This window comes from Fusarium proliferatum, assembly GCF_900067095.1.
Source record: "Fusarium proliferatum ET1 genome assembly, contig: FPRO_scaffold004, whole genome shotgun sequence".
Taxonomy (NCBI): Eukaryota; Fungi; Ascomycota; class Sordariomycetes; order Hypocreales; family Nectriaceae; genus Fusarium; species Fusarium proliferatum.
Window position 1 is genome coordinate 164,243 of NW_022194793.1, and position 16,869 is coordinate 181,111.

Sequence of the window (16,869 nt, forward strand, 5' to 3'; positions counted from 1 at the left end):
GGCTGTGTACGGTAGTTGCAGCGCATTGACGATGAACTAACGAACGGAATAGGAGGAAGCCCGGAGCAATATCAAGTTGGTGTGCAACACAGACTCGAAACCAGGGTTTGTAGTTTTACGAGAAATCGATCAATCGAACCAAATGCGCCTCAAGAGATCGGCGGGTTCAAAGCGGACGCTAGAAGAGGGCTAAAACACACCAAAAAGGCGACGAGCAGCGTCGATCTCAATTTCGATACCGAAAACGCCGAGTGATCATTCCGGAGCCAAGACGAGACAAGATGCACCGTTGATTCTCAGGTGAAGATGCAGATTCCGTCCCAGGTTTCAGGTACAGACTCTGTTTCGCTTGTAGTAGCTTGCTTGAGGGAAAGATCTGTCTGTTGGCTGGCCGTGACTCGACCTTGTGGCTTCGTGACTAGTCGTTCGCAGCTCGATCTTGGCTTGATAGGCTGAGCAAAAGAGCCATCTAATTCCAATTGGGAGATATCTTCAATGGATGACGGGAAGCTAAAAACTTGCTAAGCTGATAAAGATACAGTGCGAATTGATAGCGGTGTGGTGTGCTGTGGCAGTGTTACAGTCGCTACATTAGTACCTACCTAGGTAGTGGAGAGACAGGAGGAACCTGAGAAAGCTGAAGATAAGCCATTCGCTACGTGATAATGGTGACAAGACAGGACAGTGGTGAACCTCAACTGTATTCAGCTCCCAAGTAGACGGAGTTCCGATACCGAAGAACCAACAATCAAAGCTGAATATCATGAGACAACCTGGATACTGTGCTCCTTCTGGCTAACACTAGCCACTAGCGTCTGCACCTGAGATCATCGCCAAGGGCCGAGTGACGTCACAACTAGCACTATCTGGGGTAGCGCATCGCAGGTCCGGGAAGGGAAAGAGCTACGGCAACGACCCTGACGTATGCATCCCATGTGAAGGAAAGAGGTAAGGAAGGCAAGCACCGCACCGTCCGTCTTGTCTCGGGGCCAACGAAAGAACGACGCCATTTGAGTGAGGGCGCCACGAAGACGATGGGAGGGTCTCCTTTGATAGCATCATCATCATCATCATCATCGTCTTAGTGAATAAATCTTGCTTCTACCCATATTTTATTCTATTCATTCCCTTCTGTTTCCTCACGATTGAGAGACAACACCAAATACTCGACTAATACCTACGCGAATCCTACCTCTATATAGTGTCGTCACTCAGAATTTATCTCACTTATGTCGATATTCCCTGCAAAGAGATAGCCCATTCGTCTCCACCGTTGAAGCAATTCCACCTCAAGACGAGCACCCGGCATATCCATGTTCGACATAGGAACTGTCAATTAATATCAACTGCATACAACATTACAACCGCCAAGAGCCTTGGAAATCCATAAAAAAAAGCATTGTAACAAGGTCCTTGGCTCTGTTGAGAGCTTATCACCACACCGGGTCCATCGCGACCAATCTACTTCCTCGCATAGTACTCCAGTGAAGTCTCACCCTTTCGAGGCTTCCAATACGAAGGGCTAAGCCAGCACCTTCTAACGTCCTTACCTATACCGATGCCCACCAGCACATCCCAGCAGCCAACCATGATCCAGTCACAGCCGGCAGCGGCCACAGGTATGTACCGGTATCCCAGCGATATTCGTCATCCGCCCACGCATGGCCCAGGTCTTTTCTGACATATACATAGTGGCCAATAATTCAGGTCGGCTCAAATACGCAGATCCTAGAGATCTTCCTAGCTATCCATCTGCTGGCCTTCGTCCTGACGGTGCTGCTGCAAGTGCCGCTGCTTCACTTGGATGGTCTAATCAAAAACCCATCGAGCTTTGGAAACCTGACAAAACCTCATCAGCATCCGCCGCTGCCGCTTTAGCCAAGGATTACAAGATGGCTCCAGCATGGGAACCAACATCCAACTCTGCTGGCCACAAAGCCGCACTTCTAGCGGTTGGCTCTGCTAATGCTGCCTTGAACCAATCCCCAAGCCAGCGCAAGTCACACGAAGGATGGGGAAATTCTGCTGCCACTCAAGCATTCAACACGAATCGAGCCAATTCAATGCGACAGCCGGACCCAAGAGCATCTGATACGTCGCTGCAAGGACAAAAGTCTCTGGCCGCAGCCAAAGGTGCTATGTCAACAACTAGACGACGAGCTAAATCGACGCCATCAGCACCAGACTCTCATGCTCCATCATCCCCCAAGACTAACACTCGACCCGATGCGCTCAGCGGAGCTGCACTTGCTCACAAAGCAAGCCTCAGGGCCAAGCCGGCAACAGAAAACGCCGGTGCAGTACCAGTGACTACCATGACTCGCAACATGTTCACGTCCAATCCGCCAGTTAAACCGGAGGTAGATGAACGTCAAAACAATGAGCAACTCCATGCTTCGGCGGTTGCGATGGCCCGAAAGATGTATTCGCATCAACAAAAGATTATCGACGAAGCCAAGGAAACGCATGGGCAAGGCTCCGATGCGCCACAGCCAAAACCATATATTAATCTCCAGGACGCTGCATACAAACAAGCCCAAGAACGACTGGCGAAGCTTGAACAAGAACACCAGAAGAATAGAGACTACCAATCTTACTATGGAAACGAATCTTCACCTAAACGGCGGTTTACATTGACATCCAAGCTGCGTCGTCGCTCCTCTAGTGACGGTGATCTCGATGATAGACAACAATCCGAAAGAATACGACAGCAGATGTCACTCTTCTCCAACAAGCTTTCAGAGGTTGATCAGAAGAAACGACAGGATGACCGCAACGCACTTCTTGCTGCGGCACAACGTAATGTCAAGGCCAGACTGCAAGGTATGGATGAGAAGGTTTATCATGAAACTGGCAAGGTCAACCCAACTCTTATGAGTGAGTGGGAGCTCAAGGCTCACCAGTTGGCGAGTGCTAGCCACGAGACCCGGAACGCAAACAAAGGGAAAATCGATATCGGAGGTGGCAGGTTCATGGATCCTCACGATATAGACGCCATCGCAGCCAAAAGAATGCAGCCCCTTCTGGATGACATTAACGAAAAGGCTGAAGTTGAGCGCGAGCGACTTGCTACAATCAAAATGGAAGAGGAAGCAAGAAAGGCTGAGCAGGAGAAGCAAAAGGCTCGCGACCGCGAAATTAAAGAAATCACCAAGAAGCTCAAAGGTATGTCAACAGCGAACATTCATTTACGCTGTGCCTGACTAATTCATTTCATAGACCAAGAGAAGCAGGAGTACAAGTCCAAGAAGGCGGAGGAGAAGGCGGCACGAGCTGAAGAGCGACGCCAGGCCAAGGAAGAGAAGCAACGGACCAGGGGTAACACAGCTGTCTCGGGCGAAGAAGCTATCGATGATGGCGCGAGCACAAGAAGCGAAGAGGTTGTATCACCACCTGTTGTTGCGCCAAATGAGTCTAGTGAGCCTATTGCCCCAACCGCGATCGATACAGAAGCTGCGACAACGGAAAGGGGCCGCAGAAAGCTCAGCGATGCTTCATCACCAACTTCCAAGGTCAAGGGATGGATCAAGAACCGGTTTTCACGAGGCAAATCTCTTGGAGAGAAGGATCGTGAAAGCCAAGGTGTCAAGAGAAGCAGTTTCATTGGCGGAGCAGCTCTCCGGGACACAGACGCAAATGAAAGTTCAACAAGTCTGGACAACCGAGCTACGAGCATGCGAGATGTCGCTCTTGCCGGCCGCAGCGCAAACGCTGAGTCAAGCGACCACGACCGGGATGTACTACATGATTCGCGCGGTATCAGCCCTGTGAGCAGTCTCAGTGACGACGAGGCAGTTCCAGCTATTACTCCTCCCCCAGCAATTAAAGACCCTGCTGGAAGGAAGAGCCAAAGTCCTTCACGAGATTCAAGATTTAGAGAGATGATGGATAATTAAGCCAGTATCGTTCCAGGGCAGGAGTTTGGAGAGTTTCATGGAGGAAGGTGAAATGATGGGATTGGTTTGGATTATGCCTGGCGCAAGAATGGATTGCTGTGTATCTGTAATAATAAAGCTTCATTAAGGTAGTTTTTAACAGCCGGATTATAGCAATTGGGGAAGTTGAAAGGATTGTCTCGCTAGTGGTTTATTAAACTCAATGTCCTTTGTTGGAGCTATGACGCGGTACATGTACGGAACTCTCGGATGAATATGACGATTAGACATGGACCTAGATATAATCACGAGACAAAGCAGGACAGTATTTGGCAATACACAGCAATGACCACACAAAGCACGAAGGATGCCGAATGTTACTCAAAATGTGAATCATTATGTTGATACTGTTTAAGTTATGTCTAATCAATATACAAGAGGCATTTCCTCTGCAAGTTCGTCTATCAGATAGTTCATGTACAAGAACACGATATAAGCCATGCAATACAGTCCCGTAAACGAGCCAATTCTCGCTCGATCCAAACGCCATGCAAAGAAGGGAAGAAAGGGGGAATCATTCCGGCATTATTCCATAGAACATGAAATTTCGTATGTAGAGCATTACAAACGTCGAGTCTAGTTTGTTGTGCTGTAATGGGTTGAGCATAAGTGTGCCTTTTGCGGCCTTTCTAGAAGTCTCTAGGAGGCACACGGTTACTGTTCTGCGCCATCTCGACATCGTGGTGACCGTTTGAGAGTGCATCCAAGTTACTGCGCGACCCGTGACTGGGGCTCCTCGAATCAGAGAGGGCAGAAGGCATGTAGTTGGACTTTTGGAACCTTGCGTCAGGGCTCTTTGTGCGAACGGCAGGATAGAGGTCGATGACGAAGGAGAGGGCGTAGAATGTGAAGATGAAGGATATGACCCATTCGAGGATCGCGGCGGGGTTTCGCTTCTTGACGAGGCTGCACACGCCAAAGGCGATGATGAGGGCGACTTCTAGCAGGATGAAGGTGAGCTTCACCCAGAAAGACATGCGAAGGACACGATGCTCGCGGTAGTCTAGAGGTTTGTTGGTTAGTAGGCAACGGTTGAAGATGGATGTAGAGACTCACTGATTCCAAGGCGTTGGTACTCCCAGCAGATGCAGACAGCCGAGAACAAATAGCCTCCAATAAAGAGCGCCAAAAACGTGTTGTGCAGTCTGCTATACTTGCCAGTCTTGAAGATAGAAAGACAGATAAGTCCCACGGTTCCAACGGTCGCAAAGGCTATAGAGAGGCCGCTGAGGACCTTCTCCATGAGGGTCGTGTTGGGCACGAGACGGCCCCGATGTCGCAGCCATCGCTCAGACAAGAACGCAGCATCGAGAAAGATGGAGGTCAAGACGCAGCCGACGATGAAGAGAGGCTGGAGACGGTCGGCGCCGACATTGGAGATGTAGGCGATGTCGGAGTGAATCGATTGAGTGGGATATCGACGGCCGTGTTGATTGACTTGCCATTCGAGGAGCAGACCGAGAAGCATTCCGAGCCAGACAAGGCCTGAGATGACTGGAAACCACTGATCATGTTAGTTGGTATATACCCTCTTGAAAGGTTCAAGAAAACATACCCAGTATGAAAATATGCCTTTTACAGCCATTGTGTACTTTTAATTTTGTGTGGTGACTCTATAATGTGATGTGATGATGTTACTGTAGACTTGGTGTTTCGCAAAACTGGTGATACGGGCGGGCAACTCTTAAGAGTCGACCCAAATAAGGCAGTGACAGCAGCACCTGACCTAAAATTTGCTTGGCAGGGACAAAGTAAAAATGAAATAGATGGAACAAATACGAAAAGAGAGGGAAAATGGAAAACGAGACAAGGGGCAGGGTATTAATTATATTCCCGTTTTATATGGATGCTTGGGTTTGGGCTTGGTTGGAATTATTTGGTATATTATGGGTCTGCGTTACGTATTGCAACTCCAGGGTTTTTCGATCTTGATAATTCCAAGCTTTTTTACAATTCTCCCTCCTTCTCGGCCGGGAACTTTTATAGTCTAGCTACCTAGTACTTGAGATCACCGCTAAATACTCCACGGCCGAAGATCTCTCGGGTCCTCGGACGTGTCCGCGGTTCCTAAAGTCCGGGATGTTTTTTCGGCAGCCCATTTTTTTTTTATGGCGGTGCTCATCACTCGTCATCAGCCTTGTTACAGCGGAAAAGAGCCAAGAATGGCTGTGGTAACTCTTCAATGACTTGGCATTGACGCGGCGGTTACAGGGGGGTTACGCGGCAGTCAAACCATGCAGCGAATGCTTGCAGTGGCGTAGAAGGGGAAGAAGAAGAATCACTAACTAACTAATGCGAATGGGGTAATTGGGTTAGTGTTCTATAGCTGCTGGAGAGAGAGGGACAGAGAGTACGGAGTACCATAGAATGAATGGAGTTTATAATCGAATGACATCACCCCCTTTTGTTTATTTACATTGATTACATCACATTCTTCGCTTACAAAACTTAGTCTGTCACTGCCCAAAACAAGCCTCAGCCGACGACGTCGTTCAGTGGAGACACTAAAGATTCAAGGGGGGGGGGGGGGGGGGGGTTCCTCACTATAAGTCTAAGCTTCCTAATCCTTGCATGAATCATGAGCTGAAGCAGGGCCCTTACATTGCAACCTCGACCCTTACTCGAGTATATCCAATCACTCTCAACGAGTAACATCCTCAACTTCAACACACGCACAAATTCAGTTTTATTATTAATCAGATCAACTCTTCATTCTCCCGCCCACGTTTGGTTCCTCAACACACGCAGCATCGATATGGTCGTCCACAGTAGTCATAGCACCATGTTACATAATTACAACAGTGTCTCCAGCGGCGTTCGAGCTTGTTATGTCTGTCGTAGTTACTGGACTCACTGTTAGTCACGGCTCTTTTCAGAAGTTCAGGACCTCCATCATTGACACGAACCTCATCGTGGGGGATCGTGGGGATCCTAGTGGTGATGATCATACTCATGCTCGTGCTCAGGATCCTTATCCTCGTGCTTGTGCTCATCGTGATGCTCATTCTCGTGCTTGTGCCCGTGCTTATGTCCGTGGAGGTGACCGTGTTCGTGGAGGTGGCCATGTCCGTGCCCGTGCTTGTGCCCATGCTTGTGCCCGTGGTGATGGTTGTGGTAGTGCTTGTGCACCTTCTTGTGCTTATTCTCTCCGTCTCCCTCGGAGTCACCCTTGCCGTCGGTCTTGTCCAGCGCGACTCCGTTCTCGAATTTCTCGCCTGTGATCAGGGGAGTGTAAGGGAACTTCGCAAAGGCAGCCTGGACACTGCCCTTGGTGGTGCCATCGTTGGCTCCCTGCTTGGACATGATGATCTTGAGGCTCTTCTTGCACTCAATACGGCGACCGATCTCATAGACCAACGCCTATTCAAAGTCAGTATGTGAGTCTTAGTTTTCCTCATATCAAGGGCAACTCACATAATTGGAAACACGAAGACTGTTGATGGCAGTGAGGACGGGTCGTTCAACCTCTCCATCAAGAGTCTTGGTTTGGTGCCGCAGGAGCTTCAGGAGGCGGATCAGAGCATCGGCATACTAGAGTCGTATTAGCACAGTAACCCCTGAAGAGTCTTTTCGTGTAGCTTACGTGAAGGAAGCAGCCAACGACAGGAGAGTCGTTTCCACAGGTCAAGCACTTCTTGAGAGTGGTGCTGTCCACGTACTTGTCAAAGGCATCTAGCCCATACTCAAGGCTGTAGATCTTGTGAACAATTTTCTTTCGTTTCGTGTTAGTCATATCAAAGTTTTGGATTCAAGAGAGCAACTCACATGCCAGCACTCCGCCTCATTGCCACAGTCATAGGTCTGCACAGCATGAATGAGCTCCTCAACGTCCTTGGTGGCATAGTGAAAGAGCTTGCATGTCTTCTCCTCAGTGAGGATAGGGCAAGGCTTTTCGGGATGCTTGTGCTTGGTGACGTGGATATGCTCATGGGGATGAAGATGCTTGTGCTTATGATCGTGGTGCTTGTGGTGGTGCTTGACCAGGTCGTGATCATGGTGATCGTGGTCCTTATGATTGATCCCCAATGGGATAACAAAACCAATAACGGCCGGTGCTGCGCAGAGCGCAATGAAAGGTAGAGACAGTCTCATGTTTGAAGCCTGCAACAGATCACAAAGAGTGGAAGTAGTGTTCAGGGGCTGTAACGAAAGTGAAGAACGACACCGAGAAAGACAGAACAGATCAAGAATCAAAGCAGTCTTAAATAACCATTGTAGCTCGTGTTTACCGTCTCATGCCAGAGACTCTTCTGAGTTCAAAGAATCATCGGCTGATGATCCCCAAGCCACGATGATGAACTCTTCAGCCATCAGACGGGCAGTCATGCTGGCAACCGGTGAAAAGTCAACTCTATGGTATATACGAGCAATTGCAGGCAAGATATGCCATACCATCAGCTCAAAACTACCACCTTCCCACGATTCTCGAAGCCTCATACTCATCACTTTCACGTATTTTGAAAGGTTGCTTCAGAGATCTGGTGCTCGAAACATGCCCCTCACGAGGCGTCCGTATAACCGTATTCGCGGACAGTCAAAGGAAGGCCAAAACCGCCGAGGCACAACACCGTTACTGTAGCACCTTCGTGCCTTTTTCACTTGAAGGCACCATGGTTTCCTCGTTTCCACAGGTGACGAGCATCTTTGCTAGAGCAGAAGGCACTGAATACGACCATTATGCTTTCAATGAGGCTGTAAGGCAAGAATAATACCGCCGGTTGCCTGTGTGCATCACGCAAAGTCAATTAGGGTGGCTAAAAGCCAGGATATTCGCGTTTCTTTCGTGTCAAGAACATACAATTTGATAATACCCAATGTAGGTAGGTAAGGTAAGGAAAGGAGAGAGAAGTGATGTTCTTGGATGGTCTAAGTCGAAAGATGGAGTATGTACTCCGTACCTCAAATCTCTAGAATTGGAAGGACGGGCATGGAGCTTATCGGCGTGATAAGTTCCGATGCTCCGATCTCGAATTGGCGATAACGATAAGCTCTTTAACAAGCTTCCTAACATCTCCACGATCTACTCAGCTTAATTCAACTTCCATAAACCTCAACGCTCGAGTCAGACCAACTGGTCATATCAACATTCAGTCACTCATTATTAATTATCTCTCCTCGAAAAACCTCGAGCACACAAATAGGCCTCACAACGCCATTCCGCTGGCCGTTCCGGCTCCTCAATCACTATCCACAATCATCTTTGTTAACCATCAACATCAAACATGGCGCTCTCACCAGTCGTAACGCACACCGTTGAAGCGGCGCAGCCGCAAAGCTTCGGGCGCGCAATCTCTTCGCCTCTAAAGAACGTTACTTCGCAAACATCTTCTTCCAATGGAACACCTATGCCTCCTGTCACTTCAGCGCCTGCGCCGACGAGTATTCCCACGACTCTCGATCTTGCAGAGCAGATGAACGATGAGGAGAAGCGCAAATACGTCAAGGGTATGCTACAGCGTTGAACACCTCAAGCGTTGATCTAACAATGCCTAGGCAAGAAGCTCGGTGAGGGTACATACGCCGTTGTCTTCCTAGGCCACTTGCGCTCCAAGCCCACCACTCTCGTCGCCATCAAGAAGATCAAGGTCCAGAAGGAATACGATGAGGGCATGGCCCCCGACGCCGTCCGCGAATTGAAGCACCTCCAGGAGCTCTCCCACCCAAACATCATCTCTCTCCTTTCCGTATTCTCGTCAAAAGATCAGAACCTCAACCTTGTCCTCGAGTACCTTCCCCGTGGCGATCTAGAAATGCTTATTCGCGATACCGAATCCGTGCGCTACGGTGCCGCTGACATCAAGACATGGATGGGCATGCTCACCCGTGCCGTTTGGTTCTGCCACGAGAATTTTGTTCTCCATCGTGATATCAAGCCAAACAACTTGTTGATCGCTGATGATGGTGAAGTCAAGCTTGCTGATTTTGGTCTTGCGCGAAGCTTCGCCGATCCTCATCAACTCATGTCCTCACGCGTAATCACTCGCTGGTACCGACCGCCTGAGCTTCTCTTCGACGCGAAGCACTACAGCGGTGCTGTTGATGTCTGGTCTGTTGGCACTGTGTTCGCTGAACTCATTATGCGTGCGCCTTATCTTCCCGGTAACACAGACCTTGACCAAGTTCGACTTGTCTGCGAACTTGTCGGTACGCCCACCGATGATAACTGGCCTGGTGTCACTAAACTTCCTGGCTATGCTGTTCCTGGACAACACCCGGTCCGTGGTAAGGACTGGTATGAGATGCGCTTCGGTACTGTTGGTTCCGACGGTGTGGACCTGCTAATGAAGACACTTATTCTCGACCCCAAGAAGCGCATCACTGCCCGTGGTATGCTTGAGCATCCTTGGTGGCATTCTGAGCCTAAGCCTACCCGCAAGCAAGATTTGCCTCGAAAGGGTGGCGCAGGGGCTGATGACAAGATGGGCGCTGATCTAAAGCGAAGACCAGGCGTAATTGACGATGACAGGGGCTCCAAAGTCGCACGCAAGCTTGATTTTGGCGGCATGAAATAGATATGGAGAGACGGGACGTAGAGAGAAGACTTTAATGAACACATGACAGGTAATTCGGGTGAGCATTCTTGGGCGTTCGGATATATACAGAATAAGGAGACGAATACGCGACAAAGTCGCCAAGGACATAGCTTGCTCAAAATGGGACATTTTATTAGATACTCAGATCTCTTTTTCATCATAAATTTGAACCCATCCATATATATCTCATAGCCAAGCGCTCGCTCTCAGCATATCTTCGTGATATTGACATTTCGATTTCGCAAGTATATCCAATCACCCAAGTTCTATTCTATTTACTCACATAAGCACACACTCAAGCCCATACATTGCTCTCTCGACACTTTTTCGGACTTGATACCAATCCGCCCTTCTCTGCGCATACTCGTAGACTTCTTCAGCTCGGAAAATGCCACCAAAGCGATCGCCATCTGCGATAACTGTGGCCATCTCACGCGCATGTCGCGGGTCAATCAAGAAAATCTGGCTAAGCTCACGAAGAGCAGCAAAGTATGCGAGCAGATCAGGGTTACGCAACGTTCGAATATACTCATAATAGATATTCATATCAGCAATGAGAGTAATCGCGCCCTCGGTACTGATACGTTGTCGCTTGAGGTGTTTACAGATCGCTGTGAAAAGACGAAGGCCAACCTCGCCGTTGAACACATCAAGCATCGACTTATCTGTTGTACCGACAAGCATTTTTGTGTGTGATGAGACAAGCTCTACAATGCGCTTTGCTGTGGCTGTGGGGCCAATATCAGGCTCTGCAGCAGGCACGGCAGGCTTCTCGACGGTGCTAGAGCTGCCACCAAATCCAGATCCAAATGCAGAGGACGATGTAGCCGTTGAGGGATCAATTGGGTTGTAATCTGTAGGTGGTTGAGTTGTGCCCTGAAGATACTCAACTTCGTCCATCAGGACATCGATACCCTTATTTAGGCCGGCCGCAACACTTTCGTCGAGCATTTGCTCAAACTTCTTCTTAGCCAGACCCGCTGGGTCCAAGAAATCGTTGCGGTCAGCAATTTTCGGGGTGGCAAGTTGCTGCTCATAGAAAACGTCAATCATCTGTGAGATAAGGTCACCGACGTTGACAAGCTCGATGAAAGTGACGAGCGGTGCCACGCCCGCTTTGTTATGATCGTTAACCTCTCGCGGGTTATAGTGCGACAGATGGTCGACAGCCATATCAAAGCCTGTCTTGACATGCTTCTGCCCCAAGATACGCAGCAACACCACGAATATAGTCGCACACTGCTCTCGAGCTTCTCCACCAGCTTGTCCACCAAGACTAATGAAAACTGAAGCACGTCCCAGGCTGGTTTTGGCAGCGTGCACCAGGTTGAGCGCCACCTCAATGCTGAAAAGCGACTTGATACCTTCAAGCTTCGACGCCATGATTGCAGCCTTGGCTGCCAGCTCATCCGTTGGTGCCTGGGCAGGCAATGGCGTCCTCTGGCCATCAAGTGCCAGACTGGGCGTCTCAGGTCGCGAGGGCTGCGGTGTAAGTGTCCCAGAGCCATTCAGCTCCTTTGACACTGTTGATGTAGGCCTCGATGATGCGGGTTTGCTAGTTGCGAAAGGAGATCCCATCGGAAAGCTGGGTAGCACAGTAACAGGCATCATAACGACCTTCTTGAAAGAGCTCAAAAAGTCCTTCTTGTCGGCTGAGCGATTGATGTTTGACATATAGAACGACTCCAGGGACGAGTCTTGTTCAGAAAGCTTCTTCTCCCAGCTTGCCACTTCTGTGTCAGCATGATTTGTGAAGAAGTCTAGCTCAGCTTGGAGGTATAAGTCTAAATGCGGCTCGAAGACGCGCAGTGAAAGCTCCTTTGCCATCTCTTTGACATCCCGCTTGGACCCTTCAGGGGGTATAAGAGACTGAAAGAAAAGCATCGTCTGCTCAAAAACGCCCGACACGGCTTTCAAATAAGCCTCCATACTACGTTCATGCGCCTCGTCGAACAGTGGTGTTGAATACTCCATGATAATATCCTCCCTGACCTTTTCCACAAATATCCAGAATACATGTTCAGGATTAGGAAAGATGCGTTGCATCACTGAGGCCTGCTCATTGACTTTGGCCAGCAACTTTTCGAAGAACAGCCGTGAAGGTTCGAGTATGATGCTTTCGTCCTGTGTCGCTTGGTTGAGACAGTCCATCGCGTTTACCACCAATAACTCATCATCATTGAAAATAGGGTGCTTATGCACAAAGAGATCTATCCCTCCAGTGGCGCCATCAAGTGTGTGCAGGACATGTGCGTAGCGATGCATTCGTCCGTCAACGTCCCAGAATTCGTATCCTTGCTCAAACTCCCGTAGGACAGCACTCTCAAAAATCCCCATCATTGATGAGAGCTTCTCCTCTCGCTCCTGGCATCCAGTTGACCAATCGCTATGAGCGAATCTCTTAAGATTTGCGAGCATTTGCGCTTGTTTCTCTGGGTCGCGAAACGCTTGGAAGACGATAGGGTCCGCATGAGACCTTGCCTTCACCAAATCAAAGTAGAAGGGAGCCAAGGCGCCGTATATCTTGCCATACTCATGCCTCGCGCCACCCCGAATGCTCCTTGCTTTTTTGAAGACATCCAGATATGCTGCCGGGTCTTCGGCGGGGTTTGTTGAAGCCCCCACCGCCATCGTCTCGAAACCATCACGAATATCTGCCACGGCGCGGTTCTTGGCCTCCTCTAATGAGGCATCGAATAGTGTTGTTCCTGTAGATTGCGTGGGGCTTGCAAGCCCTTTGGCTTGTTTTGCAGCTGCATTTGCACTTTCTCGTCTTCGTCGCACTGCGTCCTCGAATCGACGACGAGCCTCGGCTTCGTCCCAACAATCCATGCTCTTTAATCTCGAGACCCATCTAGTGTCATCGTAAACCATATCTCGCATGCGGTGTGATGCGCGGGCAAAGCGCAGCTGATCGGCGACTGGCAAATAATCGAGGATCGTCACCAGTATCTCTGGATGTCATGTTAGTCGCAGGCGCTCGTTCTCGCGAACCTGGTATCTTGCATACCCGCTGGAAGACTGGCTTTCGTGTCGAGCATCTCAGCCGCCTTCAGAGTGCTAAGGATGCTGCCACGATTGGCAGCACCCGTTTTGGACCTGTACATGATTGGAGAGGTATATCTATCGCGATTTCGGTCGTTTCTATATTGTCTCGTGTTTGGAGATACCCTCTAGGTAAATTGTCTCCTCGTGGTCGCTGTTCAACGATTGTTTCCTCTGCGATGCCATGGGGCGTCCTCCAATCCGTTCATTTAGATGATCTGGTCTAGCATATGGCAGCGGGACTCTCCACCTATAGCGATACCGACATTGGAAGACTACTCGAGCTTCGGGTTTGTTGGGTCGGTCGTAGTTTGCGTCTCTTTGTGATTTTAGTGATGTTTATAACTCACAGTGAGTTAGTTGTAAGAAAAGGAAGTTGTTGGACTGGGTCATGTTACATCTTGCGAATGGAAGCTGCTGGTTAGCTCTGACAGGGGGGAAGTTGCAGTCCACCCACATGTGCCCCGCATCAACGATGAAGTTGGAGGTGGCATCCGAGCTTACCCTGTACCTCCAGAAATAAGGATGTTTCTTAAAGTTATAGAACTTACCTACTTACAGCCTCTTTTTTAGTTTCGCCCCTAATAGTCTATCCATGAGAGTTATCGTTGAAATTCCCTTCTAAAACAATAGTTGATATAAATCGTCTGCCCTTTCAATGCTATATATCCATCATGCCAACTCTAACCCAGTTTTTTTTACCAGCAAAACTCCAAAAACACCTTTGAACAACATGGTCAAACACACTGCAGAACGAGTTGCCTATACAAAAACTCAAGTCCGTAAGGATACCCCTACCAACTCCCATTGCATGCGAATGCCATATATATCATGCTCCTACATGTCGTTCACTCAAGGAATGTGAAGAGATGTGTGTGCAACACATTCATAGCCCGAGTAGCATCCCGTGCACTTATCACGCAAGAGATGTTGATCTCACTGGCACCTGTTCAACTTCGTTAGTGGACTTCTCTTTAAAGATGAGATTCATGCATACCTTGTGAGATCATTTCGAGGTTGACATTGTGTTCTCCCAGAGTAGAAAACATGCGGCCTGCAATACCGACCATGTTCTTCATCTCAGCACCAACCAAGCTCAGAATAGCCATGTCATTGAGCACGCTCACATCACCACACTCAGCAAGCTCTTTGGTGGCTTTACCAAAAGCCTCGACCTGCTGACTGCTCGAGTGAATAGCCATAGAGACGTGAACTTCAGAAGTAGAGATAAGATCGACCGAGATGGAGTAAGTGTCCAGGATAGAAAAGACGCGAGCGAAGAATCCGTGCGAAATCGATCTCTTATTCGAATGCACATTGATCACGCTGATGTGGTCCTTGATGGTGACGGCTGTAGGTCGCTTCGGCTTCTTGTGTTCTACCTGAGGCTTGGGAGAGTCCCGTGTAAGTTGATGGCTGGCCGAGAGGATGCGGTCAGGAACGACAATAGTGCCATTGCCGCGAGGGTTCTTGACATTCTTGATGCGAATAGGGATCGGCGGTTCAGCACGGATCACTTGGTCCATAGTGAGGTGGTGGATAACCTCTGAGCCATAGAATGTCAACTCAGCTGCTTCGGAGGGTGTGATAGACGAGAGTAGGCGTGCGGTGGGCACCTTGGAGGGATCGGCTGAAAAGATACCATCAACCTCCTTCCAGACCTGGAGTTCCTCAGCCTTGACGCCTACAGCACAGAGGGCCGCACAAAGATCAGTGTAGCCACGGCCGATGTCACCATCGATGAGACTGCCAGGAACGTTGCCAAAGAAACCGGTAACGACAGGGACGCGGCTCTCACAAGCGGCGATCTTACGGGTAAAAGCCTCTGAAGCAGTGCGGTAGAACTTGTCGTCGAGTCTCTCGCTAGCATCATAGTGGAATGAATCGCAGAGGTCGACATATTCAGACTCGACGCCCTGGTTCATGTTAGTGTGAAACTCATAGATATAAGTCAACAGCGTATTACTCACCTTATCCTGCAAAAGAGCCGCCATAAAACGGCAGCTCAATTTCTCACCGAAGCTGATAACACGATCCTTTGCTCTTGAGTTGATCTCAAGGTTAAATCGCTTCGCAGCGACGATATACTCGACCAGCTCTTGACACTCATCCTTGATTGTCTGAATGAGTTTTCCACGTATAGAAGGATCTTGGATATAAGCCTCAGCAGCAAAGACATGATCGTTGCAGATATCAAGCATCAATCCACGAGCTTGCTCAACCAATTCGTTCTGCTGCTCCTCATCGACGCACATGGCGGCGCCGACACCTCGGAGCTTGCCATAGACGGCGAGTAGTCTATTGCGCCATTAGTATTCCGATCATGCCAATTGACGTTATAGACAGTCTCTGTTTATGAAAATACCAGAGCATAGACGTACCGACTAGTGGTTCCTTCAGCTTTCTTGCCCGTGCTTCTGGCAGAGCAAACGACGATGACTCTGTTTTGAGACAAGCTGGCTCTATTGGCGGGGTCAGTTACAGTCATAAAAGACATTTTCAAGCCATTTCTCTCTTTCTCTTTCTTTTCCACATCCAAACATCTTCAGGGAAATATCATACCTGACAATATCTGTAGCAATCTGCACGTCCTAGTTAGCCATGTGTATAAAAACCACAGAATAATGCCTCTCCGAAGCTCAACGGGAGTCAACAAACCTTATCCGGAAACTTGCCCACGCTTGTGCCGCCGAATTTTTGAACGACCCAGCCGAGAGACGGCGAATTGCAATGCGAGAGGCTTCCCATGTTTGCTTTTTCTTCGAGGTTCAAAACCAGATGTCAAAGATTCGAGTCTCTGAAACGTGGATCCCCCAAAACTAAGGCTGATTCAGAGAGTAATGGTGGTGGAGTTCCTTTTTTTCCGGCTGAGTAACGACGAGGGAAAAAAAAAAAATTGAGCTCGATTGAGGCACTAATAAGGTACCGACCGATCTTTTATTGAGGCACTGTACCCACGGACAAGCGCCGAACCACCTCCGGAATTCCTGAATCAGTACCCTCAAGGTGAAGAGATACGAAAATGGTGGTATAATGAGGAGTACGTATGATATGATCTGTAGAATGCGACAGTGCAGTCAATAGATTGAATCCAATTGAAGCGTAAAGAGGTGCCAAGTGTAGATGGATGAGAGATCGACAGCAATTGGATACGATTGGCGTATTATCGAATACTGAAACCAGTACCAAATTGCAATCCCCTAGACAAAGATGAAAGTAAATTCGGTATTGACACAGCGACCGACGGTTTGAGGCTCTAAATGCGAATATCCAATATCAAAGACTGGATATGAAATCAGTTGTCCGGGAACGGAGCTTGACTTTCAAGACGATTAAGTGCGGTCAAGAACAACGTC

At 48.9% G+C, this 16,869-nt stretch overlaps 6 protein-coding genes across 6 annotated transcripts; 2 read left to right on the top strand and 4 right to left on the bottom strand.

The window, feature by feature from the left end:
• Positions 1-1,588: 1,588 nt before the first annotated feature.
• Positions 1,589-3,896, top strand: FPRO_04251 (uncharacterized protein; the record flags this gene model as incomplete). The annotated part of the gene is made up of 3 exons (XM_031229741.1): positions 1,589-1,619; positions 1,693-3,165; positions 3,220-3,896. The coding sequence occupies 3 exons, from the start codon at positions 1,589-1,591 to the stop codon at positions 3,894-3,896; spliced, it is 2,181 nt and encodes a 726-aa protein (XP_031079947.1).
• A 668-nt stretch (positions 3,897-4,564) lies between these two features.
• Positions 4,565-5,520, bottom strand: FPRO_04252 (uncharacterized protein; the record flags this gene model as incomplete). Its single annotated transcript, XM_031229742.1, has 3 exons — positions 4,565-4,938; positions 4,992-5,439; positions 5,491-5,520. 3 exons carry the CDS (start codon positions 5,518-5,520, stop codon positions 4,565-4,567), a joined length of 852 nt encoding a protein of 283 aa, XP_031079948.1.
• A 1,346-nt stretch (positions 5,521-6,866) lies between these two features.
• FPRO_04253 (uncharacterized protein) lies at positions 6,867-8,027 on the bottom strand (the record flags this gene model as incomplete). Its single annotated transcript, XM_031229743.1, has 4 exons — positions 6,867-7,295; positions 7,350-7,466; positions 7,519-7,647; positions 7,701-8,027. 4 exons carry the CDS (start codon positions 8,025-8,027, stop codon positions 6,867-6,869), a joined length of 1,002 nt encoding a protein of 333 aa, XP_031079949.1.
• A 1,130-nt stretch (positions 8,028-9,157) lies between these two features.
• Positions 9,158-10,468, top strand: FPRO_04254 (putative cyclin-dependent ser/thr protein kinase KIN28; the record flags this gene model as incomplete). Its single annotated transcript, XM_031229744.1, has 3 exons — positions 9,158-9,380; positions 9,429-10,384; positions 10,448-10,468. The coding sequence occupies 3 exons, from the start codon at positions 9,158-9,160 to the stop codon at positions 10,466-10,468; spliced, it is 1,200 nt and encodes a 399-aa protein (XP_031079950.1).
• Positions 10,469-10,747: 279 nt separating this feature from the next.
• Positions 10,748-13,509, bottom strand: FPRO_04255 (uncharacterized protein; the record flags this gene model as incomplete). The annotated part of the gene is made up of 2 exons (XM_031229745.1): positions 10,748-13,422; positions 13,479-13,509. 2 exons carry the CDS (start codon positions 13,507-13,509, stop codon positions 10,748-10,750), a joined length of 2,706 nt encoding a protein of 901 aa, XP_031079951.1.
• Positions 13,510-14,361: 852 nt separating this feature from the next.
• FPRO_04256 (putative aspartate kinase) lies at positions 14,362-16,261 on the bottom strand (the record flags this gene model as incomplete). The annotated part of the gene is made up of 6 exons (XM_031229746.1): positions 14,362-14,459; positions 14,511-15,429; positions 15,484-15,811; positions 15,895-15,975; positions 16,076-16,095; positions 16,172-16,261. 6 exons carry the CDS (start codon positions 16,259-16,261, stop codon positions 14,362-14,364), a joined length of 1,536 nt encoding a protein of 511 aa, XP_031079952.1.
• Positions 16,262-16,869: the final 608 nt, after the last annotated feature.